This window comes from Paroedura picta, chromosome 4, assembly GCF_049243985.1.
Source record: "Paroedura picta isolate Pp20150507F chromosome 4, Ppicta_v3.0, whole genome shotgun sequence".
Lineage (NCBI taxonomy): Eukaryota > Metazoa > Chordata > Lepidosauria > Squamata > Gekkonidae > Paroedura > Paroedura picta.
In genome coordinates, this window is record NC_135372.1 from 54,644,047 (window position 1) to 54,669,601 (window position 25,555).

Consider the following 25,555-nt stretch of genomic DNA (forward strand, 5'->3'; position numbering starts at 1 on the left):
TTTAGACCGGGGAGGGGGAGGGAGAGAGAGAAGATGGCTGTCGCGCCTAAATCCACTTTAAACGTTTACCGTTTGTATCTGCTCTGCTACACTCGCTTGGCTTCATCCCTGCTCCGGCAAGGAGGATGACTACTCATTGTGTGGCTACACGCTGGAAGTATCTTTTCTTTCATAATAATAATGATAATGATAATGATAATAATAAATGCGTAGCTAAGTAGGTACGAGGGTTATGCAGGCGGACTGGGTAATCCTTGTAAATATTAAAATCTAAATTTTCAATCCACGCAACTGCAGTTGAGAACATGAGCACCAGTCACATCTCCCTGGAAAGCACCAGAGCTCACATTCCTGTGAGAGAGAAAAAAATAGTTTGGTGGCTGCACCACAGTTAGGGTTGGGAAATACCTGGAGACTTTAGGGCTGGAGCTGGGAGTGGGCGGGATCTGGGATGGGGAGGGGCCTGGTGGAGTATAATATTGTGCAGTTCACCCTGCAAAGTAAATTATTTGCTCCAGGGGATCCCAAGGTCCCTCTTGGAGACTGGCATCCCTATCACTTTTGGTTCTTTCTGAACCCTACTAAGTATATACAGTAGTATATGGATCACAAGTAAGCATATTCGGCTTATGTAGTATATGTGTGTTTTCCTCCCTTTTTCCAACAAGCTTCCTTTCCTCATTTTAAGCTCACAATGGCCCTGTGAGGGAGGGAGGCTAACAGTGTGATTGGCCCATGATCACTCAGAGTCAATTAGCTCCACAGTGGTGTGAGGATTTAAACCCAGGTCTCCCAGATCCTGCTTCAATACTCTGACCATTACACTATCAACCTAAGCATAATTGCTTGGAAGTACATCCCACTAAGATCAATGGGATCTCCTCACAAGTAAATGTGCCTTGGATTGTGGCTTTAGAGCTCAGCTGCTACTAGGCTAGTGAAACGGGAATAAACCTGTTCCCTCCTAGTAAACACACTGGTCCTCAGTGCTCCTCATATCGACACAGGCAATGTGCTTGTGGTGATCTGAGGGATGGGAGATGCCTTGATAGTTATGATGATGGAATGTTGGGATACAGTCCAGGCAAATTCACAGCTAGGAACAAGGGGCAAAGATGCTCTTTGACAGATTTATTTATTTATTTAGATTTATATACCGCCCTCCCCGAAGGCTCAGGGCGGTTTATCCAAAGCATCCCTTCCAGCTGGGCAGGGTAATACACAAATCCTTTGGCCTATCGGTACCTTTTGACGAGTTTGCAGATTTGCCAGGCTGGAGGACTGGCTGAAGACCCCTGAGCACATGTGGGCTGGGGTCTGGAAAAGGAGGCTAGCAAACTCTTGCTCGGAATTCTTGGAAGTGACTATATTGCCATTGAAGAGGAATGATGCTAAAGAGATGGGGGCATCCTGCAGCTGCCTAAATTGAATACAACTTGGATTGTAAGCAATTTATTTAGTATCTGTCTTTTTATTTATTTTTTTCAGTGTGCATATATACTGTCACTTGCAACACCCTGAGTCTGTGCCTTGTAGAAATAAAGCTTTGCTTAACTAGAGAGGGTCTGCACAAGTCCTTATCCAACTGCCAGGCTTCTTGGCATGATAATGAATGATACCCCTACAAGGTTGACTTCTGGCAACCATGTGAGGGGGAGGGGCTAGATTTTACTTGAAGGGTTGATGGTAACCAAAGGAGCAGGCAAAACAGTGGCTAGTCCTGCCCCACAATGTGACGGTAGAGATCACAACAATCCTCTACTTCTTCCAGAACAATCACCTTTAAAAAAACATGAGGAATGTTATCATCCCTATGAACTTCTAGGTTCTAGCATTATAAATTTCAGGAGTCTCCCAATTAGCTAGTCTCACTGCTGTTTTATTTTTATTGGCGGCCTGCCTACCGGGCATACATTTAATGATGGTCAAAGTGTCACTGAACAACAATTACTTCCAAATCTTGGGCCTCCCTTTTGCTCCACACCCCCACCCCCCTTTCCCCCTCCAATTCCTCCTAATTTAAAAGTCTGTCTTGCAACAGATTTTTATAGATTTTTCGCTGATGCAACAGTAATTAATTATGGCTTTTAGAATTTGTTAATTTTATATTTGTATATTATATTGGTTTTATTGAACTTTTAGACTGTGAAAACTGAGGCAATATGTCTGAAAGGGGCAGTATATAAATTCCTAAATAAAATAAATAAAAAATCAACATCTGCAGAGTGCATAATTGAGCAGACAGTAAAGGGTGTCCTGAAGGGGGCATCAGAGGAGATGTATATTTAGCACATATAGGATAGGAGCTTCCTGATAATTTTCAAATTATCTTCTCCAGTGTCCTGATTGGTTCAACAGGTAGCCATTGCTGAGAGGGACAGTATAAATTCTAATAAATAGATAAATAAACAATAGACTTCCTGCTCTTTTTGAGCCTCCCTGCTTGCCTCCAGAACAGTTGAACAGAATGACTACAGCTTTCTGTACATAGTAGTTTCTCTTCTGAATCAAAACTATTTTATTTTTTTTAGCAGCCTGGTGCCTCTGCATATCCAAACTCTGCCAACACAAAGCAGTTTGTTGATTGAATCAGAAAACGCAAACACCGCACCTTCCTGCCCTGTTTTCACTCACACAGATCCTATTCATTCGATGCATGTTTGCATAGGAGAACTTTCTGAAAGATTGTACTCTATCAGTCAAGTCTGTTTCTCTCATTTTGCCATATGTGCAAACCAACCTGCATAAAATCGCAACCTATATAGACGCACAGCCAAATGAACAGCCATACCTTGCTTTGTAATTGAACCAACTCTGAATTCAGGGAAATTAGTACCCATGGCAGCTTTGCAGACATTCTCTCTTAATTTCAGGCATTTCACAAGCAAAGCTAAAAGCATCCCTTAGAGTCTGTTAACAAACAAAGCAACATAATTCTATATATAATGGACCTAGAAAGGTGCAATTCTGCTCAGGAATATGCTGTCAGTTTCTCATACATATTTTGTGAATGTTGCTAATGGATGGTATAATGCATGTTTTTAACGTGATACAAAATTCCAGTCCAATAGATCCTTGAGCTGAATTAGACCAGTGGGAAATGAGAAAATGGACATAAAGCTATCAAACTTCATTTGCCACATTGTCACTCACATAGTTTGTGGGGGCCCTCTTGGAACCCACCAAGTGTTGTTAGAGAGTGGGCATGGCCAGGTGGGACTCTTGCCCAGACAGGATTCTGATTGGCCATTAGAAATCTGATTGGCTTTGCATATTTGTCTCAGCTGCAGCTGCCGCCATAGAGTTTGTTTTATCCTTTAATTCCCCTTATTCAGTGGATTTTTAAACTTCTCCCTTGCATTGTGACTACCTCTGTGCATGTGTGCGTGTGAGAGAGAGATGTTGAAGAGCTGCTGGCATTTTATGCATGACCTCACTCCATGACATTGGACAGCCAGTTTTTCATTGCACCTGTGTCAGAAGAATTCTAAAGGTGCTCCTGGGCACATAAAGACTGGGTACCCCTGGGGTAGGCCAACAGGACTGGCTGTCACCTGCATGAACCCAGAATTATCTACATCATATCTGTGGTGATTGATGTAGGCTGATGTATAAAGCATTCCCTGAGGCTAAGAACAGGTTTAGCCTGCAGGAAAAGGCATGTACACAGCTTTCCCCAGTAGGAAACGTGTGCATCTAGGCCAGACCCAGTGCTCAATATTTATTTATTTTATGTATTTAGATTTTTATACTGCCCTTCCCTACAGTTCTGGGCGGTTTACACAAAACATTTTGAAACATTTACATAGAACACTCTCAAAATCAATATAACAATGATAACATACCAACTAGAACAGTATTTTAAAAATAACTTTGACACTCTCTCAGTAGGTTTGGTCCCTCAGTCTGGGGTTGGAGGGGGTCCTGTAGATGTTATGGGTCAGTCAGCCACACCAAATGCCTGGTGGAAGAGCTGCCTTTTGCAGACCCTGCGGAATTGTGCAAGTTCTGGCAGGGCCCTGATCTCTTTGACCGTTTATGTACTGGAGGTTTCATGCCGGGCTGCAGGCTGGAGTTTTAGTCGTGGCAGGTTGCCCCACCTCTTCCTGCACCCACACGGGGGAGCATTTGATCCGGTGCACCTCATCTGCTCCTGATATTTGCTCCTGCACAAGACCTGGGGCAGTGAAGTTCCCAGTGCATAAACGGTCTTTGGGGAGCTCATTCCACCAGGTGGGGGCCAGGACTGAAAAGGCCCTGGCCCTTGTTGAGGTCCGATGTGCCTCTTTAGGGCCAGGGATCCACAGCCTGTTGGAAGTGGCAGAGCGCAGCGCTCTTCTGGGGGTATAGGCAGGGAGGTGGTCAATATGTGAATAATAGCAATTATTACTATAGTGGGTGATCTGCTAATGAGGAAGATAGGGGAATAGCTTTGTGATGAGCATTTTGATTGCAGGATGAGTTGCATGCCTAATATGAAGGCTGCAGCCCTTAGTCATCAGGTTGATAGGATGGTGGGTCATGCAGAGGAAATGCGAGTTGTTGTAACGCATGTCAGCATCAACACACTTTTGGATACACACTTTTCTTGGATGCTTTAGGATGCTAGGGCTAATCCTGCGTTGAGCAGGGGGTTGGACAAGATGGCCTGTATGGCCCCTTCCAACTCTATGATTCTATGATTCTAACAACACTGAGAGGTCCTAGATGAAAATACTAGGTTGCTGAGTAGGGTCATGAAGTTCAAGGCACCCAAAGTACAGCATTCAGAAATGCCATCTTTTCTAAGGGCAGGGATAGCTGGGGCAAGAGGAACAAAGGGATCTAAATAAGTGTGTAAGGTGATGGTGTTGGATGGAACGGATTATATTTGTTAAAAACTAGGTAACATTTGGGACTATACTGATCCTGGACAAGCGACAAGAATGACGAGCTAAGATAGAACCAGGATGAAGAGAGGCAGCTTTTAATTAACCCCTTGAGGAAAGCCAGTGCCTGAGAATTTGGTTCAAGAGAGCCTGTCCCTAATGGAAGACGCTATCAATGTTCCAGATCATCTAACTGGTAACAGAAGTGGCTGAGTAACATACTGAAGGAAATTATAGTCAAGAGACCAAAGAGCATGGGGAGAGATATGCACATGCGAACGATATTGGAATTGGAAGAGGAACAAATAGGTTGGCTGTTTGGTGGTAAATGAAAATACAGAAAGACTGAGCATTTCAGTGCCTCAATAGAACAGACAGAAATAGTGTCACACATTTATCCCTCATAATAAAATACAAAGGAATAATATATTGGTTGTTCCATGCTTCAGGAAGGGCATTGAGTCAAATAAACTGGAAAACTTTAGGGGAATAAACTCCTCTATGGGTGGAAACACCAAGCCTCAGCAGTAGATTAGCACAGGAGAAATACTCTCAACCCCCACCCCCAATCAAAATTTTGATCCTGAGATGGAGTAAGGAATCAGGAAGGCAGCTGGAACAGAACTGGTCACAAAAATGGGTGATCTCAGTTTTCACCAGAATTGACTGCGTAAATGCATGTTTAAAGGTAAAGATATCCCCTGTGCAAGCACCGAGTCATGTCTGATCCTTGGGGTGACACCCTCTAGCATTTTCATGGCAGACTCAATACGGGGTGGTTTGCCAGTGCCTTCCCCAGTCATTACCGTTGAGCCCCCAGCAAGCTGGATAGTCATTTTATCGACCTCGGAAGGATGGAAGGCTGAGTCAACCTTGAGGCAGCTGCTGGGATCGAACTCCCAGCCTCATGGTCAGAGCTTCAGACAGCATGTCAGCTGCCTTACCACCCTGCGCCACAAGAGGCTCTTAATGCATGTTTATGTTGCCACAAAAGGAGAAATCACCAGAAATTATCAATGGCTGTGCCCTAAACAGTTGGTCATGGAACAACTCATGCCGGTGTGCCTGTGTGCACTTAATCCTGAGTGTACCTAGGATCTAGTATAAGGTGTTGATGAAAAAATTTGGATAAGTAACTACAAAAGCAAAATGGATGGATGGATGGATAATCCTATTGTGTATAAACTGGTGAAAAGCATGATTAAAGACAGAGAAGATTGCATCCAAATATTCTTTTCCAGAAATGTTATGGCTCATGCCAGTGGAATTGCACTTTTGTAGGGAGGGGGATTTGTCAATTCTGTTCTTCCTCCTGCTGTTCATGAGGGGTCCCTGTTCTACTTGATGTTCTTTGTATCCATCCCAGAATTATTAGGCATAAAGAAGAGTTTATCTTGTTACAAAAGCAGCATGACTTTGTGAAGGGTAATCTTGTCTCATTGGCTTTGACTTCCAAAAATTCCTTTGTCAAATCCTTCACATAAAAATCCTGATTCAATCAGGATCAGTGGACAACTCCAGTCATGGATGTATAACTTTGTGAACCACAGGAAACAGAATAGTTTTCACAATGAAGGGAAACAACCAATGGCATTCTTCGAGGATCTGTTTGGTGACTAATGCCATGTAACTTGTTCATAAACACCTTGAAGGGAGAGGTGAGCAGTGAGGTGCAGATGTGAATAGGTGCCATCAAGTCACAAGTACGTTATGGTGACCAGAGCAAGGGGCTTTCACAGCCAGTGAGAAACAAAGGTGGTTTGCCATTGCCTTCTCTCACAAAGCCCTCCCGACCCATCTCACATCCATAAACCCTGTTTAGCTTCTAAGATCCTATGATAGCATTTCTCAACTTTTCTTACTGTTGAGAACCCCCTGAAACATTCTTCAGGCTTTGAGAAACCCCAGAAGTGACACGATGGGACAGAACACGATTGGGAAGCATAGCTGTGTACATGCCCACCTGGAACCCCTCTCCCTCCAGGCCCATCATTGGCCATTTGGGAAGGGGGTTGACCATATATTGTCATGTAACCAGATGTTTAACAGATTTAAAATATAAAAATTAATTCCCACCCATTCAAGAAACCCTTCCAGGGCCATCAAGAAGCCCCAAGATTTCACAAAACCCTGGTTAAGAAAGCCTGCCCTATGAGCTTGGATCACACCATGCCACCATTATTCAGGAGGGAGAAAATTTAAGCAGATTATGAAGAACTGCAAAAGAATTTCCCCATACTAGATGAGAGGACAAGAGTGGCAAATGAGCTTCCATTAAAGTAACACATAAGGAATTTACTGTGGCCTAGAACCCTTGTCATTTCCAGCTTTGAAATCTGAACTGACAATAACAGTTCAGGGAAAAGATGTTAGAGCGATGGTGGACAGGCCAAAGAGGTGGTTAGGGAAAAGGCAAATTATATTCTAGATGCTATTGGGTTTTGAGAATTAACTGGTTAACACCAAATCTGTGTTGTGGGTATGTTTGGCGTAAGGCAGAATTCTAACTGCCTTACCTTCAAAACTAATTTGTACATCTGAGAATAGTGGAAGCTTTTAAGGCTCTTGAGTTTAGGACAGAAAGCTATGAAGGAGGGGGGCATTTTTTGAAATCATGGTGTGGAGAACATGGATAGAGATGGCTTTTTCTTGTCTTTGACAAAGCATAAAAACGTGGCCAGCCAATGAAATGGATCAGCAGTTGATGCAGACCAGAAAAAGAAGAACTTCTTCACAGCACACATAATGACCCAATAGATAAGAATAGGTGTGTGGGACTAGGCTTGGGGAGATCCGGGTTCGAAGAGCAACAAGCACTGGAGCATGGGGTCTTGAGTGAGGGTGGAACAGATAAGAAGCAGCCCTCCTGAGCGGGAGACGGCTAGCTGCAGAAAATGCGAGGAAGAAGCTGCGAGACTGGCTGAAGGTCCGGATCATCACGTTGCCATGGAAGCCTGCTGGGTGGGTGACCTTGCTGTGTCCCGCTTGAATCCAGGCCGGGAATCGCTCCATTCTTTCTGCCACCTCGGGATGTTGGGGTAATGTTGAGAGGACTGCAGGCCTGGCCACGTACAAAACTGCACCCACGGCCGAGACAGTGCAGAAACAGGCCTCGATGGGAACCTGAACGCGGAGATCTTAGGGCGGGCTCCTTGCGCAGGCGGGAAAGCGATCCTATTTGGCCTGAGAGAATCAAGCGGGACGAGCGGGACCCGTGCTCGGATGCATAGCTCCGAATACGCCGGCGAAAGAGAAGTAACGTGTGGAAAGGCCAGGGTCGCGCCTTCCCAGCAGTGGGAGGGGGACCGGAGGGCGGCGAGCTGCGGCCTGACCAGGAAGCACAAAGCGACCCAGAGAGGAGGGGCGAGGCTTCGGCACGGCCCCTTTTGCGGTCGTCTCACGTTGCGAACTGAGCGATGTGTGTTTTCCTTTGCAATTGAATCAACCGGTGCGAGAGCGCGGATCGGCTCCGTTCGGCCCTTTGAACGCCGTTTCCCCACGAGCCCTCCCGCGCTGAGGATGGGAAAGCGTGCCTGGCCCACTGATTGGTAAGGAGGCCAGTTCGAAGTCACTCTCGTTGGAAAGAGGCTTCGTGGTGTCATGGTGGTGGAGGGAGAGGGGGCGCATTCTGCGTTTAGACAATGGCGCGGTACAGTACGTAGGGGATGTGGAGCGTGGGCCGGTTCTGGCGTTCAAATCAGTCGCGGTCAGAGGCGAGCTGGGATGTGCGCTGGAAGAGATTGAGGCTGCAGTCTTCGACACTTTCTTGGGAGTAAGCCTCAATGGAGACATTGGGACTTGCTTCTGAGTAGACCTGCTTAGAGCTGCCTTTCTGGTATCTGAAGTGATGGCATGGCAGTTCAATGTAAAAAAAAAAACCTGTTTAGGTGACGCAAAATCCTTTGCAAATATTGGGCAGCTTTAATAGATTGCATGCTCTTGTACGGTTCATAGAGTCGGCTGTGGGGAAGATCAGATCCTCAGCCAGTTTAGGCAACAAGAGCATTGCTAGAGACCGGCTCTCCCCCCCCCCCCCTTACCTGCAAGCTGCATCTTCAAAATCCTTGAGGATCAGACAAACAGCCTATGCATGTAGCAGTTCTGGAATGGAACTTACTCTCAGGTGAAGGGTGCCTAGTTTTGCAATGGTCAGTCTCCTGTGTGAACAGAGTGCTTTGCCCAAGATTTCTTCCAGTTTCTGTAGGCATAAATTTTGTTTGTGTTTCAGGTAATATTGGGCTCCTGTTTTATTTTCCTTATGTTATATAACAGGGAGAAAAAGAGGTCTGTCTGCCCCACTTATCATCATGCTTCAAATAATGTTTTATCTGCATCAGCATAAGCCTCTCTCTTTATTTCTGTACCTGCAGCAGCCCATAGGATCTGACTGTAAATTGAAAAGCCTGATCTGTGTTAACTCAAAAGTCCTGTTGAGCTCAAGAGAACCTGTTTCCTAGTATGTGTGTGCTCAGGATTTCATCTTTGGATCACAAATGTGGTCACACGTAAGCACAAGAATAGGCCTTATTGAGATCAATAGAGCTGCTTCCATGCACAGGATTGAACCACAAGACTTTGATAATACATATACAAGCTGTGATTCTAAGCACATTTGTGTGAAAATAAGGGAGAAGGAAGTCAGCAAAATAAATGTCAGTAAATGCACTAACCTGACAGGCTTCACTGAATTTTCACTGCAGTTATATGATATGTGATTTACACAAGGTTATGCTAAAAGATCACTTGCAAACTAGTCTGTACCTAGTCTACTGCCTTAATAAACAGAGTGGAGATGGTATATCTACTGTACATATTTAGCTTCCAGATCCACTGAGAGTGATCTCCTGATATGCTTCGACTTAAAATGAAACCATCCAGTGATCAAGGAATAGAAACCAAGAAGCCATGGGCTTCACTAATGGTGACATTTTAGTCCTGCAAAGCAGCCTTCTGCCAAGCTGTTCCACCAGGCCTACAGTTGAGGCCAGGAAATTAACACCAAGAAAACACTGGCCTCCCTGCTCACAAAACAGAATTGGCTTCCCTCTATAAGGTTTTCAAGAAGGTAGTTTAACAACATAATTTAATAATTTAGTTAATATATTTCAGTTGAAGAGGGATGTAGACAAACTGGAGCGTGTCCAGAGGAGGGCAACAAAGATGGTGAAGGGTTTGGAAACCAAGCCATATGAGGAAAGGTTGGGGGAGCTTGGTCTGTTTAGCCTGGAGAGGAGACTACTGAGAGGGGATCTGATAGCCATCTTCAAGTATTTAAAAGGGTGCCATATAGAGGATGGAGCATTTTTCTCTCTTGTCCCAGAGGGACAAAATCCAATGGGATGAAATTAATTCAAAAGAAATCCCATCTAAACATCCGAAAGAAGTTCCTGACAGAGCAGTTTCTCGGTGGAACAGGCTTCCTCGGGAGGTGGTGGGTTCTCCATCTTTGGAAATTTTTAAACAGGCTGGATAGACGTCTGATGGAGATGCTGATTCAATGGGGTGGCAGGTTACAGTGGATGAACGATAGCGTTGTGGGTGTCCTGCATAGTGCAAGGAGTTGGACTAGATGACCCAGGAGGTCCCTTCCAACTCTGTGATTCCATGAAAAGATTCTAAAACTGTATTATTGCCCATCCTGAGCCAACCAAGGATGGCTATAAAAACAAAATTATTAGTGTTGTTGTTGTTGTTGTTGTTACTTTATATTTCATGTATAAGAGTTTCCCAGAGCAGGGGGAAGACTCCCTGTACTGAAGGAAAGTGCCATATTTAGTGGGATGGATGTACAAGATCCATGTTTTTCCTGCTGTATGTAATAGAGGATGTTTCCAATGAGTCTGCATTAGTCGGAAGATTGATTCGAAACATATTTGCAGGTTAACTTGCAGCAAGTTATATAACCCAAATAAGCAGGATCTTTCACATTAATGGGAAGGGATGGGGTGGCTGGTCCAAAATAGGGTGTCTGGGCGATTGACCAGGAAGGTTTAGTCCATATTAAGAGATTTTTGTGACTTTTCCTTAGAATGCAACTTTTGACCTTCAAACCCCTGAACAATCAAATTGTAGTAGTTGAAGGCCTGCTAGCCATAATTGTCATTGGATGGCCTTTTGGAGATGGTTGCAACCCAGTAATGGAACTCCCTTTCTAGACCATCTTTGTTTAGGTACCAAGCAGAGTCTGCCCTGTTCTCATCTTTTGGTAGTAACCATTGGAGGTAGTTGGTTTGGCTTACGGATTTAAAACTGTTTTCTAAATGTTTAAACTTTGTTTTAATAGGTTTATTTGTGTTCCTTCTCTTGTTTATTTTGTTTTATCATTCTTGTATAGTTTATGGGTTTTTGGAAGGCCCCTGAAGATCAGGTCTGGTGGGGGCTAAAATGTTTTGCATGACCCCGGGGCCCCCCCCTTGGCCCCCAGGCTCTAGCGCACAGTACTAGACAGTGCCATGAGCCGTTGGAGGATGGCCCCCTGTTACTATTTAATTTAATTTTATTATAATATCTATATTGTCCTTTTGACCAATTCCAACGGTTCATTTGCAGAGAGGGTTTTTATGTACTGCTATTTTATTTGTTGTTGGGGGGGTGGGATTGCTAACTTTCATTCATTGGGTTGTATATTTTTTATATTGTATAGTTTTTATGACATTGTTGTAAACTGCTGCGAGCTAGTTTGCAGTATAAAAATCCTACAAACATGAGTATAGCTAAATAAAATAATAACAATATCAGAACATTTATGGACAGGCTATGTGCCAGGATTTTCTTCAGGCCAGCTGTTAAGTTCCTCCAAATAGAGTTGAGAGAGAGGAAAAATGTTGTTGGGGCCTGGTGGAAAACAGATTCTTGGGCAAGACTATCAAAGCAAAGGTACACTTCTAGGTCTCAGCTCACTCTGAGCCATCAACAACTCAAAAGCCAATAGCCATCTTCTTCAAGAACTGCAGAAACAAAATATCTTGGGATGCTATAGAAGAAGAAGAGTTGGTTCTTATATGCCACTTTTGTCTACCAGAAGGAGTTTCAAAGCGGCTTATATTCGCCTTCCCTTTCCTCTCCCCACAACAGACACCCTGTGCAGTAGGTGAGGCTGAGAGAGCCCTGATATTACTGCTTGGTCAGAACAGCTTTATCAGTGCTATGGCCAGCCCAAGGTCATCCAACTGCTTGTGGGGGAGGAGCAGGAAATCAAACCTGGTTCGCCAGATTAGAAGTCGACGCTCCTAACTAAGGCACCAAGCTGGCTCTACAACTTGGAGAAACTTAACATCTTGGATTCTAAACAAAGAAAGCCTTCTTATAGAATAACAATTTAAAATGTTGAAGCCTAAATTTAACTTTTGTGGCCAGCATTCTAGAAAAGGCTGCCATATTATTTAAAATCAGGGGTTTTGTTATCTACTATCCTTCAGATAAGAGCCTCTTGTGATGCAGAATGGTAAGGCAGCAGACACGCAGTCTGAAGCTCTGCCCATGAGGCTGGGAGTTCAATCCCAGCAGCCGGCTCAAGGTTGACTCAGCCTTCCATCCTTCCGAGGTCGGTAAAATGAGTACCCAGCTTGCTGGGGGGGGGGGTAAACGGTAATGACTGGGGAAGGCACTGGCAAGCCACCCCCGTACTGAGTCTGCCATGAAAACGCTAGAGGGTGTCACCCCAAAGGTCAGACATGACCCAGTGCTTGCACAGGGGATACCTTTACCTTTTCCTTCAGATAGATAAATTTGCTTAGCTCCAGGAATTTCACAACTTGCTAGCCCTTGTTTGTCCACCTGTGTCTTTATATTCAAGTCGGCCCCATTTCCAAGGGAGGAGGGCAAGGAAATCCCTGCTGGCTGGACAAAAAATTGTCCATGGAAATGTACTGCAGGATTCAACCAATATCTTGAACCTGCCCAATCTGTTGGTAGCTCATTCATATCCATTATGCCCAACAATATCTCTACTAGGGTTGGCCACTGAAGCACCCAACCCTAATCTCTACATTTTCCACTACCCAGTAAGCTGATCGTGACTTTTGGGAATGTGTGATCATGCATTATTCTCATTTTCCAACAGAGCTAAAGGTTACACGGAGCAGTTCCTAACATAGAACTTCTATTGCAGGAATGAGGTAAGTGCCTGCAAAAACATACTGTATGATTGTTTTGAATTAAATGTTTCCCTTTGTTTTTAATTCATGGAAGAAAAAGATATTCCTCACACTATTGCAGTTTCATATGTGGTACAAAAACATTTGGCTTGCATTAATGAAGCATGCCTGCAAACCCCCTTTTTGGGTGCAGTCATCTCTAATTTCTGGGATTTTCTTAAACTGAACCTAATTCACAGTCATTAATTTCCTTTTTCTATGGGTCCACTGAACCGTCTGAAGGCTTATGATGCAGTGTCATTTTGACCAGCTGGATCTGGTCAGTGCCTGCATGGGAAGCAGTTGGCCTTTGAGTTCTGTGATGGAAGAAAGGCAGCCTATATATGTAATAAATAAGAATCAACATGGCTGATTAGAAGGCTGCTATCCTAAGCCTCTAGACCAGGGGTAGTCAACCTGTGGTCCTTCAGATGTTCATGGACTACAATTCCCATTTGCTGGCAGGGGCTCATGGGAATTGTGGTCCATGAACATCTGGAGGACCACAGGTTGACTACACCTGCTCTAGACAAAGGTTCCTGTGTCTTTGAACATCCTTAGCCAATCAGTCACTGACTCCACAAAAATCCACCTGACTTTAATAAGCCTTTGGTAGCTGATGTCAATTTTAATTGTGCAAGGCATGATCATAACTGATGGCTTTCCCTTTCATTTAAAGGTTTTATCACACCTGCAAGCTCCCAGGAAGAATTATGGGGATCCGACTACTTCATTTCTCTTCAGCAGTGATCCTTTTGCTATTGCTTGTGGCAGGTGCATTAACTGCTTTGCTGCCCAATATTAAGGAAGATAAAATGCTCAACCTGCGTAGGGAAAGAAAGTCCCAAGGCCAGAGTGCATCGGATTCGTTCACTCTTATTATGCAAACGTACAACAGAACTGATTTGCTCTTGAAGCTTTTAAATCATTATCAGGCCATCCCCCATTTGCACAAAGTGATTGTTGTGTGGAATAATGTCGGGGAGAAAGCTCCTGAGGAGACCTGGAATTCCCTGGGGCCTCATCCTGTCCCTGTTATCTTCAAAGTGCAACCTGCAAATCGCATGAGGAACAGACTCCAGATTTTCCCTGAGCTGGATACCAAAGGTCTGTGGTTATCCTTCCCTCCTGGCAATATCGTTCTCAGGTGGGGAAAGTGGTTTACAACTGAGGGTTGTTCCACATAACACGTGTTCATCACTCAATGACTGTAGCCTCAAATAAGCTATCATAGAAAAATTGCTGTAGACAAAATCTATGTATCACCGCATCTAAAATGCAATGTCTTTCAACTGAGCCAGTTTGTATGTACAGCTCTGAGTCAACCAGTGATGAGAAGCTGAGTGACATAAATGCTGGTGTGGATAAGTCCTAAAAGGTCTAAAACCTAGGAGCTGTATTTCATCTGTCTTGTATGGTGAAGAGTCAGGGTTGCTTCACCAACCTCAGCGGCTTTTCCACTTTCTGCTCTTATCCATTCTCTCTCTCCAACATCCATTCCCTGGCCCTTTTGTATTTTCCGCTCTCTCCGTAGTAACAGTTGCTATCGTTTTTTCTTCTAACTCTCCTACATCTCCCACTTTTCCTGCCTCTTTGCCAAACCACACCTTTTTATTTGTCAGTCCTTTCCCTTAGTCCAGCCTGTGATTCCCAGGTCCCTTAGAAAGCCCTTCAGAGTATGTGTGTATTTATTTGCTTCATTTATAATCTGCCTTTCTCAGAGCGTATTGTACACTTCAAAACACTGCAGGGACAATAGAAAAACACATCAAGGAACTGACTGGGGCCCCGAGATGCTCAGGAGAAAGGCAGGTACATAAAATCTTTTAAATAAATAAATTTAATAATAAAATAGGATTACAAAATGGGTTTAGTGCATTAAAATAGTGTATCAAGTAGAATAAAATAGTATAATGTATAGCAGTGGTCCCCAACCTTTTTATCACCGGGGACCGATCAACGCTTGACAATTTTACTGAGGCCTGGTGCGGGGGGAGGGGGTAGTTTACTCTCAACCAGTGCCCTAATGCTCTCTGATCGCTATGGTAATGTTTAAACATCCCTTCAAAATAAGATACAGACATGCCACAACAATGAACATAAGGAACATTTTATTTTCATGGAAATTTTAACTCATGACAATGACAAATCAATGGGAACCCTGAGCTTGTTTCTCTGCAACGAGATAGTCCCATCTGGGAGTGATGGGAGACAATGACACCCGAAGTGTGTTGTAAAGGGCCGGGGGGGGGGGGAGAAGGCATCCTTCGGGGCCCACCTCCAATTAGTCGAAGGACCACATGTGGTCCGCAGCCCACAGGTTGGGGATCGCTAATGTATAGAACAAACAGTGAAACAGAACTGGATCACAACATTATAGAAACAGCGCAATGCTATGGTGAATGTAATGAACAAAGATATGAAACCTCTAAAAATTTCACAGACATTAGTTATTATTCTTTATCAACAAGCCTTCATTATCAATTAGAGAAAGTGCAATAATATATACAGTGAGTAAAACAATGAAGACTAACTTCCTTCCACTTTCATTGTTAACATCCTCAGCTGCAGTACAAATCTAAAGTTGCAATTCTTAGCATGTTTATTACGGAATAAATCCCATTGATCAACGAAGGATACATTTACCTTTAAAATTGGGTCTACTTTTAGTCATACAGGATTGCCACCACTTTATGGAAGAGGGAACAGTGCATCTCTTGACATGCACAAAGGGCTAGTTCACCAACTCGTTTTCATGTTGCTGAAAGGGACCTTCTGGACATCTCCAGAATACTTTATACCAGAGGTGCCCAATACAAATCTACAAAACCTTGAGTCTAAAAAAAGGCTAAGGAATCCCACAGGCATATTATAAATGAGCACTGGTAACTTTAGGAAGGCATCTTTCCAGTCTTCATAATGGTGGTTCACTTCTTGACCTAAGCTGCATTAGAACCTTCCAGTGTTTTCTAGCAAGCGTAATCATTCCGTTTTGTCATACTCATCTTGGTCAGAATTAACTTTTTAAAATGTGCCTTCACCAATATGTATATATTTTTTTCTCTCCAGCTGTTTTGATGGTGGATGATGATACTCTCGTTAGTGCTTATGACCTTGTTTTCGCTTTCTCCATTTGGCAGGTAAGCGTCGGCTTCTCATATCTGCATTTAATTAGACATAATACACATTTGAGTTGTTTGCTTTCCTTCTAATTGTCTCTTAACATTAGAATTCCTGAAAGTATATTGGGATCTGAGACGGGGTGGTGGTGATGGAGGTTGGAGACCAGATGGATGAAGAAGTTGGAATGCTGGGATTTTGAGGGTGGAACTGTGGCTGGATAGTGGAACACCTGGTTTGCTTGCAGAAAGTCCCAGGTCTAGCATGTCCAGTTAAAAGGGTCTGGTATAGACCTCTGCTTTTAGAAACATTAACATTAATCTCATTGCACAAATCCAGAGCATATTGACATATGGATAAATGACCAGACACAAAAACCCAAATGTGTTTCAACCCCTCTTACTCACTCACTCACTCATTCACTTTCTTTCTTAGATTTTTATACCACCCTCCCATATGGCCCAGGGTGGTTTACATGGGAAAACTGTGGAATACATAGAACGTCATACATTAATAACAGTCACAACAATATATCAGTAACAATTCTAACAGTGAATATAAGTTTAACAGGTTACCATAATTAACTTGTTAAATAATTTCAATAGAATAACTTTAACAGAACCCCTAGGGAGGACAGAGTGTTCAGGTTATGGAGGGTATGACTTGAAGGGGACCACCGGATGTATATAGGTCAGATTAACCTCAGTCAAATGCCTGATGGAGGAGCTCCCTTTTGCAGGCCATGCGGAATTCTGGGAGTTTGGTCAGAGCCCTGATCTCTTCAGGGAGCTCATTCCACCAGGTACAGAGAAGGCTCTGGCCCTTGTTGAGGTCCGACATACTTCTTTGGGGCCAGGGATTACTACTACGTAGTGATCATTTGGGGGCATTGGCAGAGAGACGATCTCTCAGGAACACTGGGCCCAGACCATGTATGACCTTGAAGGTAATTACCAGAGCCTTAACACTAATCTGGAATTCAATTGGGAGCCACTTGAGTTGTTGGAGTACTGGCCGGATATGGGATCTCCATAGTGTATGGGTGAGGATCCTGGCCGTGGCATTCTGAACCAATTGTAGTTTCCGGATCAAGGATAAGGGTAGGTCTGCGTAAAGCGAGTTGCAGAAATCCAGTCTAGAGGTGACCGTCGCATGGATCTCTGTAGCCAGGTGTCCTGGGGCCAAGTAGGACGCTAGTAGCTAGGCTTGGCATAGGTGATAGAAAGCCTGCCGCACTACTTTCGTGACCTGCACTCCCATGGAAAGGGAGGCATCGAGGATCACACCCAGGTTTCTGGCGGAGTTGGTTACTGCTAGTTGCACTCCATCCAGGCTGGGCAAGCATGCTTCCTCACTTGGTCTCTTCTTACCCAGCCATAGGACTTCCATCTTTGAAGGGCTGAGCTTCAGATGACTCTGCTTGAGCCACTTTGTCACTGCTTCCAAGCATCTGGCTAAGGATTCTGGGGGAGAGTCAGGGCGGTCATCCATCAGGAGGAAGAGCTAGGTGTCATCCACATATTGGTGGCAACCCAGCCCAAACCTCCATGCCAGCCGTGCAAGAGGATGCAGGAAGATGTTAAGTAAGATAGGAGAGAGGACTGCTCCTTGTGGCACTCCACATGTGAGCTGGTAGTGGTTAGATACTCTCTTTCCTATTTCTACCCTCTGTCCGTGACCCCAGAGGAAGGAGATCAGCCATTTGAGGGCTGTCCCCCATATACTGGCGTCCTTGGGTATTCCCAAATGTAGTAATGGGGACTGTTACGTGGTAAAAAATATAAAGAGACTCCCACACTTACAACATGTGTCCAAATATGGGGAGCCCCCCATTAAAAGATTTATTCTCCAAAATTCCACCCTTATTATAGCCCTCTTTCAGCCTGAGTGCATTCTCATGTGTTTCACGGAATTTTGGAGAATAAATCTTTTAATGGGGGAGCTCCCATTAAAAGATTTTATTCAATCTTTTAATAAAAGTATAATCAATAAATAAATGATAATTGACAGGTTGATTAATAATCCATAAAAGTTTCCACAGCCAAGTTTCTGGTTGTTATGGATCCTTTACAAGGAAATTACATACATGTCTCACAATAATATGAATATGCAGGATCACCCTGATTGTTTTAGTGCACTGGGACAAATCCGTGCATGGTTCACACTTGCATTACTAGCAACTGCTTCACCTCTGTAATTTGCCTTTTTGTATAGTCGTTTTAAAACAAAACATTTTCTCCACATCCTGGCATCTCATTTACTCCTGCAATGTGCCTTAGCTTAAAGATTTTGTTTTCTTTTTTTAGAGAGCCATATTTGGTTTCATACTGTGTCATACCTGGCTATGAAGCCCATCCTATATTGTTCAACAAATCTCCGAATAGTGGTGCTATTAAATCCTAGACTTTTTCTTTTGTAATGTCTATTTCTCTTTCAGCAATTTCCAGATGAGATTGTGGGATTTGTGCCTAGAAAGCACATCCCCAGCCCTTCAGGAATCTACACTTACGGGAGCTTTGAGCTGCAGAGTCCTGTTGTCGGTGGCGGAGACCAGTACTCCATGGTTCTGATTGGAGCAGCATTCTTCAGCAGTGAATACCTAGAACTCTTTCAAAAACAGCCTGAAGCTGTGCATGCTATGATAGATGAGACTCAAAACTGTGATGACATTGCCATGAATTTCTTAGTGGCCAAACATACTGGAAAGCCTTCAGGCATGTTTGTGAAGCCAGTAGACATCCGGAATTTGGAAAAAGAAAGTAACAGCGGCTACTCTGGAATGTGGCATCGGGCAGAACACTTGCTCCAGAGGTCGTACTGCCTAAATAAACTGGTTAGTATTTATGGCAACATGCCCTTAAAATACTCTAACATTATGATTTCTCAGTTTGGTTTTCCTAACTATGCTAATCACAAGAATAAAATGTAAGGATGCCCTGGGAACAAATGCTTTCACATGCTTTTCAGCAGGTTGAAATGGTAAGCTAAGAAGGGAAGTAGGTGTGCAAGGGATCTGTAGGTTAGAGCTTGTTTCCTCAATGCTGTTTGGAGATGTGATATCCAGGGGAACCATTCCATCTCTGTGCTCAGCATGCAAAAGCTTCTTCAGTTAGCTTTATCATTTATCACAACTTCAGTCACTAAACAGCACTTGCACAAGGTCAGAATATCCCCAGAATGCAGGTACCTTCCCATGGCTGGCATTACTTAGAAGGCCATAAGAAAGGTTACATTGCCACCAATTTATTTTTTAACTGGTTCACATCATATTGGTCATCTGTGAACAGTGAAAGAACAGAGAAGGCTGGCTGCTGGAAGCAATCTTTACTATTGCAGATGACCAGCAAATGTCAGCAAGTCTGTTCATAACACTTCGTTCACATACTATAAATTACTCCAATGTCGTCATCTCCCCACACACACTCACACACTTAATTTCACCTATGAAAGCATGGAGTAAAATATGTTTCACTTTTCTATTTAGTATCCATTTGGCAGTAAAAAAATTAAGAAGAAATATGGTTAAGAATGAATTAACATGGCCAACTGTTCATATTCGTGTACTTTGTTCTGTGCCCATGGAAGGAAGTTGCCCTCCACTTCCTTGGTCTTCTTATTTTAACAAATAGTTTATATTTTTTAAATGGTTTTGCTACGTTTCTCAAGCCAAGGAATACGCAGTGTAATCCTAAACAGAGATTCATCCTTTTAAGTCCTAGCAGATTTTAGTATAATGATTCTCTTTAGGGTTATACTGCCACTGAATTACTTGAGTTGCCTGAAACTGGAATAACTGTAAAACAACTCCAGGCTTGTACAACATGCAGTTCTTCAGTCTGCAGTGTCCTTGTGTCTCCTGCTGAAACATGAGACCAGAACCAAAATGCAGTTGCCGCCTCCATCCTATTATAGATGAATTCTTTTAGGTTAGGCCTCTTTGGGATTGCTGTATGGAAAACACATGGAGAATGCAGCAAAGTGGTATAGATAGAAGAGGAAAAGGCATAGTTCAGACGTAGCAACCCATGGTTTGTTATTACATGAATAAAGCCTGGGAATCTTTGAGTTCAAGCACTCCCAACTCCCATGCATGGCTTAATACTTAAACCTGCAATGACTTTCAAATCACCATGTTTTTCCTTCCAAACCAAGATTCCAAAACTGGCTTGGAACTCAGCTGTGTGTGAAACAGGAAGAGGGGAACAGGCAGCACATGTAACTCAAGGACCTTCCCATTTGTTTCTATAATGACAAACATGACACTATCCATCAGAGAATTCTGGTTTCCATAATCCTATTTCTGTTTCTGCATTTTCAAGGGCTGCAATCCTTTACTCAGTTGCATGCCCTTCACTGAAGCCAAGATCTGGGATCCTGAGCCCATACTCTGTGTGTTCCAGGTGTGTGCAGCCATGGCTTCTTTACCTACTTTTTCAGACTGGGAGACCTCCTTCCAAAACATGCAAATACATTTCTCTCTTTTGTGTTTAAACGGAGTTACCTTGTCATAGGGAAGCTGCTGGACAAAGAAAGAATCACCCAGCTATTCTGGTGCGGATCTTTTGACCTGACCAACAAGATTAAGCATGCATATCCGTGTAGGATTGCAACCCACATCTACTGTGTATCAGCTATACTGGTGACCTGTTACAGTTTGGAATATTGAAAGGCTGGCGATGTCTAGGCCTGGCCTGCAGAAAATGCACCCTTAAAGCGGTCCATGGCACATCAGCCATGCAGGCTACAAAATAAGAATGCCAACATAGCCCCTGGAGTTCAACCATGCTTTGCTGTGAAGCATCACTAGTGTGCATTTGTTCAGCAGCCTGCAGCTACCTGAAACTGGTGACTGAGGGGCTACTGCCTTGAGGAAAAAAATTAAATTAATATATGCTTGTTTGTAGAATCTGAAGTCACAACCCTATATGATAAGGTGCCAAAATTCCTATTTCTGTTCTTTCAACTGTTCTTTCTTTTATGTTTGAGTTTTGTATTTTTGTTCCTGTATGCTTTTTGAGATATTAAGCTAGAAAGATGCTACTATATTTCTGTTGTACAATAAAGCAGCAATTGCAGATGTGTTTGTGTAGGTCAATTGTATATGATAACAAAATGTACATTTTTGTTCAAGTCGGTGTATTCTGCTCTTTTATATTAATGTGCCATTTTTTGTTGTTTCTTCATCCTTATACACCGCTAATAAAGATGTGTAATGATGGCCCTGAAATGTAATTATTGGGGGAAATGCATTAGATGGACAGTAACTAAACGCCTCAAATCCTTATTTTCAGCATGTGTTTTCAGAGATCACAGAGCAAAGGGACTTGCTGCACAGCTTGATCTTAATCAACATTTACTTGGAGCTAAACAAGCCACAAATTTGACAATGAAACACTGGAACTTACCCAAAGATTTCTTCTCTCCAGTGGGACAAAATCATCCAAACTGGTTAGGTCACCCCTACTTTTACTTCAGGCAAGGCTCTGTAAATTCACGTATTAAGTCAGAGCGAGCCCAGTATAACCCAGCTCCATAACGAATTTTGCATCTAACTAGCTTTTGTTTTTTGTGTGTGGTTTTGTTGTTGTTGTTGTCTTTTGGTGTTGGGGTATGGATGACTATGCTCCACTGAAGAGAAGAAACCTTCAGGTAAATTCCAATATTTCATCTTCCTATATTGGATTACTAGATTAAAAGCCCATTTTATATTTGAATAAAATGGGCGCTAGATGGCTTCTCCCTCCCCCCCCCCGACTCCAAAAGGCTTCTGCGTGGCCGGGGGCGGCGGGGGGCAGCTCTGTGAGGCGGGCCGTGCTGTCCCTGGGGCTGCAGAAGCCTTTCTCCTCCTCCCCCCCCCCAGCTCTGGAAGGCTTCACCACCACTCTGTTTCACCACAATGTTGCACACCTTTGTACCAGATGAAGTTTCTGCAGACTTAAACTGATCCCACTCATAGTGTTTCCCACAGGTATAAAAGGTGGACCAGGTTGCAGCTCTACAGATTTCTTCCGCTGGAACCCTGGAGGAAAATGTTGCTGATGTTGCTGCAGATCTGGTGGAGTGAGCCATAACATCTTTTGGAGGTCCCAGGCCTTGCACTTCATATGCCTGTCAGATATACAGCTTGAGACCTTTTACTGTGAGACACAAAAAATCTTCTAGCCTACTCTGCGCTGTCCTATTTAAGCAGATGCAGGGAGCCCTGTATACGTCTAGTCTATGCCAGAATCTCTCTGGGGTGATAAGGGGAAAATACCTTTAGCACAAAGGAAGGATTTCCTAAGGTCTAATTACATAATTCTTTACATACCAATAAGGTAAGAGTCTTCAAGAAAGCAAAGCTAGGCTCAAGCAACCTTCTGGAGCAACAGGGAAACTGGAAAGTCAGCTCTGAGCCAATACAGTCTACACAAATTTGCATAGCCCTGCCTGGAGCGAGAGGAGGCATGACCCCTAACCAGTTTGGATGACATCCTCCACTGGGGAGCAGCCTGTGCTAGATAACTTGGGGCTTACTCTCTAGTTCAAATGTCAGTACTCATCCCCAGGCATTGTAGTACACATCCCGAACCGCTACCTTGAATTGCACAGAGAGGCAAGATCAAAATCCTTTTTAAAAATGGCCTTGAGCTCCGCAGAACGATACCCAAGAAGGTGTATTCATGACCTTGCAGGGAGAAACAGACCTATCCACTGGCAATACAATAAATATATTCATAAAAGAAAGAAAAGTGTCCTATTTTTGTAGTTTTTCCAAAAATAGGACACTTTTCTTTCTTTTATGAATATATTTATTATATTGCCAGTGGATAGGTCTGTTTCTCTCTGGTTTAATTATTAGACCGTCCTTATACTCTTGTATGGTGTTCATGACCTTGACCTAGCTGGAAGATATGTTATGTGTCTTGGGTGGGGCGAGTTTGGCTTCTTTTCAATCTGAGTTCTGCTCTAAGCCTGTGAAGTGAATACACTGATGCATCTGTCTAGGCAAACAAGGAAAATCTCTCATTCTCTGCCACTACTCCACCCCCCTCCCAATACTGTTTAAATGTGGGTTTCCCAGACCAGGAACAATATCCTTACCTAGGTGTATATAGCTACCATGAGCTACCATATGGGATTTCAACACCCTAGAATCTGTTTCAGTAATTAGTGTCAGCTCTTGGCCACCCCCACCCCAATTTGTTATTCTAAATTATTTATGTATTTTATTTATACCCTGTCTTTTCCCCTAGTAGAGAGCCAAGGCAGCTTGCATTGTTCTCTGCTCAAATTTATCCACACAATAATCCTGTAAGGCAGTGGTCCCCAACCCCCGGTCCGGGGACCGGTCCCGGTCCATGGATCAGTCGGTACCAGGCTGCGGCTCCTCCTGGTCCTCCTCCCCAGCTGCTGCCTCGGGGGCTGCCCTGCCACTCTGCCGCCAGCTCACCTTTGGTGCTCTCCAGCGGCTGCCATGGCTGGGGCTCCCCCTCAGCATGGCACTGCGCAGCTGCTCCTGGCAGCACCCCCTGCAGGCAGCAGGAAGTCAGGGGTGCCGGCACGAAAGCAAGTGGAGCAGGGGCTCATGCGGCGGTGATGTCCCTCAACAAAAGACTACCCCCCCTTGGGCCTCAGTAAAATTGTCAAGCATTGAACAGTCCCCGGTGATAAAAAGGTTGGGAACCACTGCTGTAAGGCAGTGGTCCCCAACCTTTTTATCACCGGGGACCGGTCAACCCTTGACAATTTTACTGAGGCCTTGGGGGGGGGGAGTCTTTTGCTGAGGGATGCCGCCACCTGAGCCCCTGCTCCACTTGATTTCCCACTGGCAGCAGCCGGGGAGGAGGACGAGAAGGAGCCATGGCCTGGTACAGACTGATGTACGGACCGGTCCCAGTCCCCAGACCGGGGGTTGAGGACCACTTCTGTAAGGTATGTTAGGCTAGGCTGAGAGTGTATAAACAGGCTCAATGGCACCCTGTGAGCTTCCATAGCAGAATGGGGATACAAACCAAAGTCTCTGAGATACTACTCTAACCACTGTGCTACACTGGCATTAGTTGGCATCATTATCCTATGATCTGAACAGAAAAAAGAATGCTTCTAATTGTGTATTGAATAAATTTATTTCATCACTGCAGCCATAATTCACTGTATTAGAGTTGTTAGACTGTTGGTCTTCAGTGTGGGAACTCAGAGAGCCAGCTCGGTGGTTAGGAGTGCAGACTTCTAATCTGTCGGGCTGGGTTTGATTTCCAGCTCAAGCACATGCAACCTTGGGCTTGCCATAGCACTGATAAACCTGTTCTAAGAAGTAATATTGGAGCTCTCTCAGCCACACCTACCTCACAGGGTGTCTGTTGTGGGGAGAGGAAAGGGGATTGTAAGCCGCTTTGAGACTCCTTCGGGTAGGGTAAAGCAGCATATAAAGGTAAAGGTATCCCCTGTGCAAGCACCGAGTCATGTCTGACCCTTGGGGTGACGCCCTCCAGCGTTTTCATGGCAGACTCAATACGGGGTGGTTTGCCAGTGCCTTCCCCAGTCATTACCGTTTACCCCCCAGCAAGCTGGGTACTCATTTTACCGACCTCGGAAGGATGGAAGGCTGAGTCAACCTTGAGCCGGCTGCTGGGATTGAACTCCCAACCTCATGGGCAGACAGCTTCAGACAGCATATCGCTGCCTTACCACTCTGCGCCACAAGAGGCTCTTAAAGCAGCATATAAGAACCAACTATTGTTCTTCATCTATATCTGTTTGACTACAATAGTCACTGGTTTAAAATCTAACTCTTCATGTGACTTACTGTTCAAAGCTGTGATGAAGTTGAAGCAAATTCAACCAGTAAATAATAGCTACAGCGAGTCTCTGTTGTCCTGAGATTAAGGAGCAGAGCTTGTTTGTCATATCCCAGGACTTCCTTACAAGCCTGAGCCGCAGTCCCAATCTTTCTGCAAATTAAATGCTACATAGCAGATTAAAATTTCAATTGCTGAGACTTGGCCTGCTTTGAGCTTAATGAATGCATTAGGGTGGGTGGGAGAAAAATCCTAGACAGCCTCTTACCCCTGGGGAAATATTTTCCTGTGTAATCCTCTTGACCCATATTCCAATATGGAAATATTGAAGGGGGTGGGTTAGCATTTCTGAAGGCCTATCAAACAGCTGGCACTATTTTCTATTTTCTGACCCTGTGGATACACAACCTCTGGATGAACCAGGGTGGCCTGAGATTGTTGGATCTCAGAAGCAAAGGGCCAGCCTTTGTCACTACTTGGATGGGGGGCCTCTGAGGAAGTCCAGGGATGCTATGTGGAAGCAGGCAATGGCAAACCAACTCCGTTTATCTCCTGTGTGCTGACAACAGCATTCCAGACCAGTTTGCCCAGGCAACTATGGCTCTGGCAGTAGGTCTAGGGCCAGCTGTAAAGGGGGGTCTCATCTCCTCCC

General features: G+C 44.1%; 1 protein-coding gene across 2 annotated transcripts; it reads left to right on the top strand.

The window, feature by feature from the left end:
* Positions 1-6: 6 nt before the first annotated feature.
* On the top strand, positions 7-21,343 carry EXTL2 (exostosin like glycosyltransferase 2). 2 transcript variants are annotated; one of them, XM_077332875.1, is made up of 5 exons: positions 7-143; positions 12,931-12,985; positions 13,683-14,110; positions 16,073-16,143; positions 18,561-21,343. In XM_077332875.1, the coding sequence occupies exons 2-5, from the start codon at positions 12,981-12,983 to the stop codon at positions 19,050-19,052; spliced, it is 996 nt and encodes a 331-aa protein (XP_077188990.1). In that variant the 5' UTR covers positions 7-143; positions 12,931-12,980; the 3' UTR covers positions 19,053-21,343. The 2 variants fall into 2 exon arrangements, with proteins under 2 accessions (XP_077188990.1, XP_077188988.1); XM_077332873.1 differs by lacking the exon at positions 7-143 and adding an exon at positions 7,626-8,416.
* Positions 21,344-25,555: the final 4,212 nt, after the last annotated feature.

Excerpts from the sequence above, each read along its gene's own strand:
- EXTL2 (XM_077332875.1), top strand. Across the intron at positions 14,111-16,072 it reads CCCTGAGCTGGATACCAAAG|CTGTTTTGATGGTGGATGAT; the intron begins GTCTGTGGTTAT and ends TTTTCTCTCCAG. Across the intron at positions 16,144-18,560 it reads TCGCTTTCTCCATTTGGCAG|CAATTTCCAGATGAGATTGT; the intron begins GTAAGCGTCGGC and ends TTTCTCTTTCAG.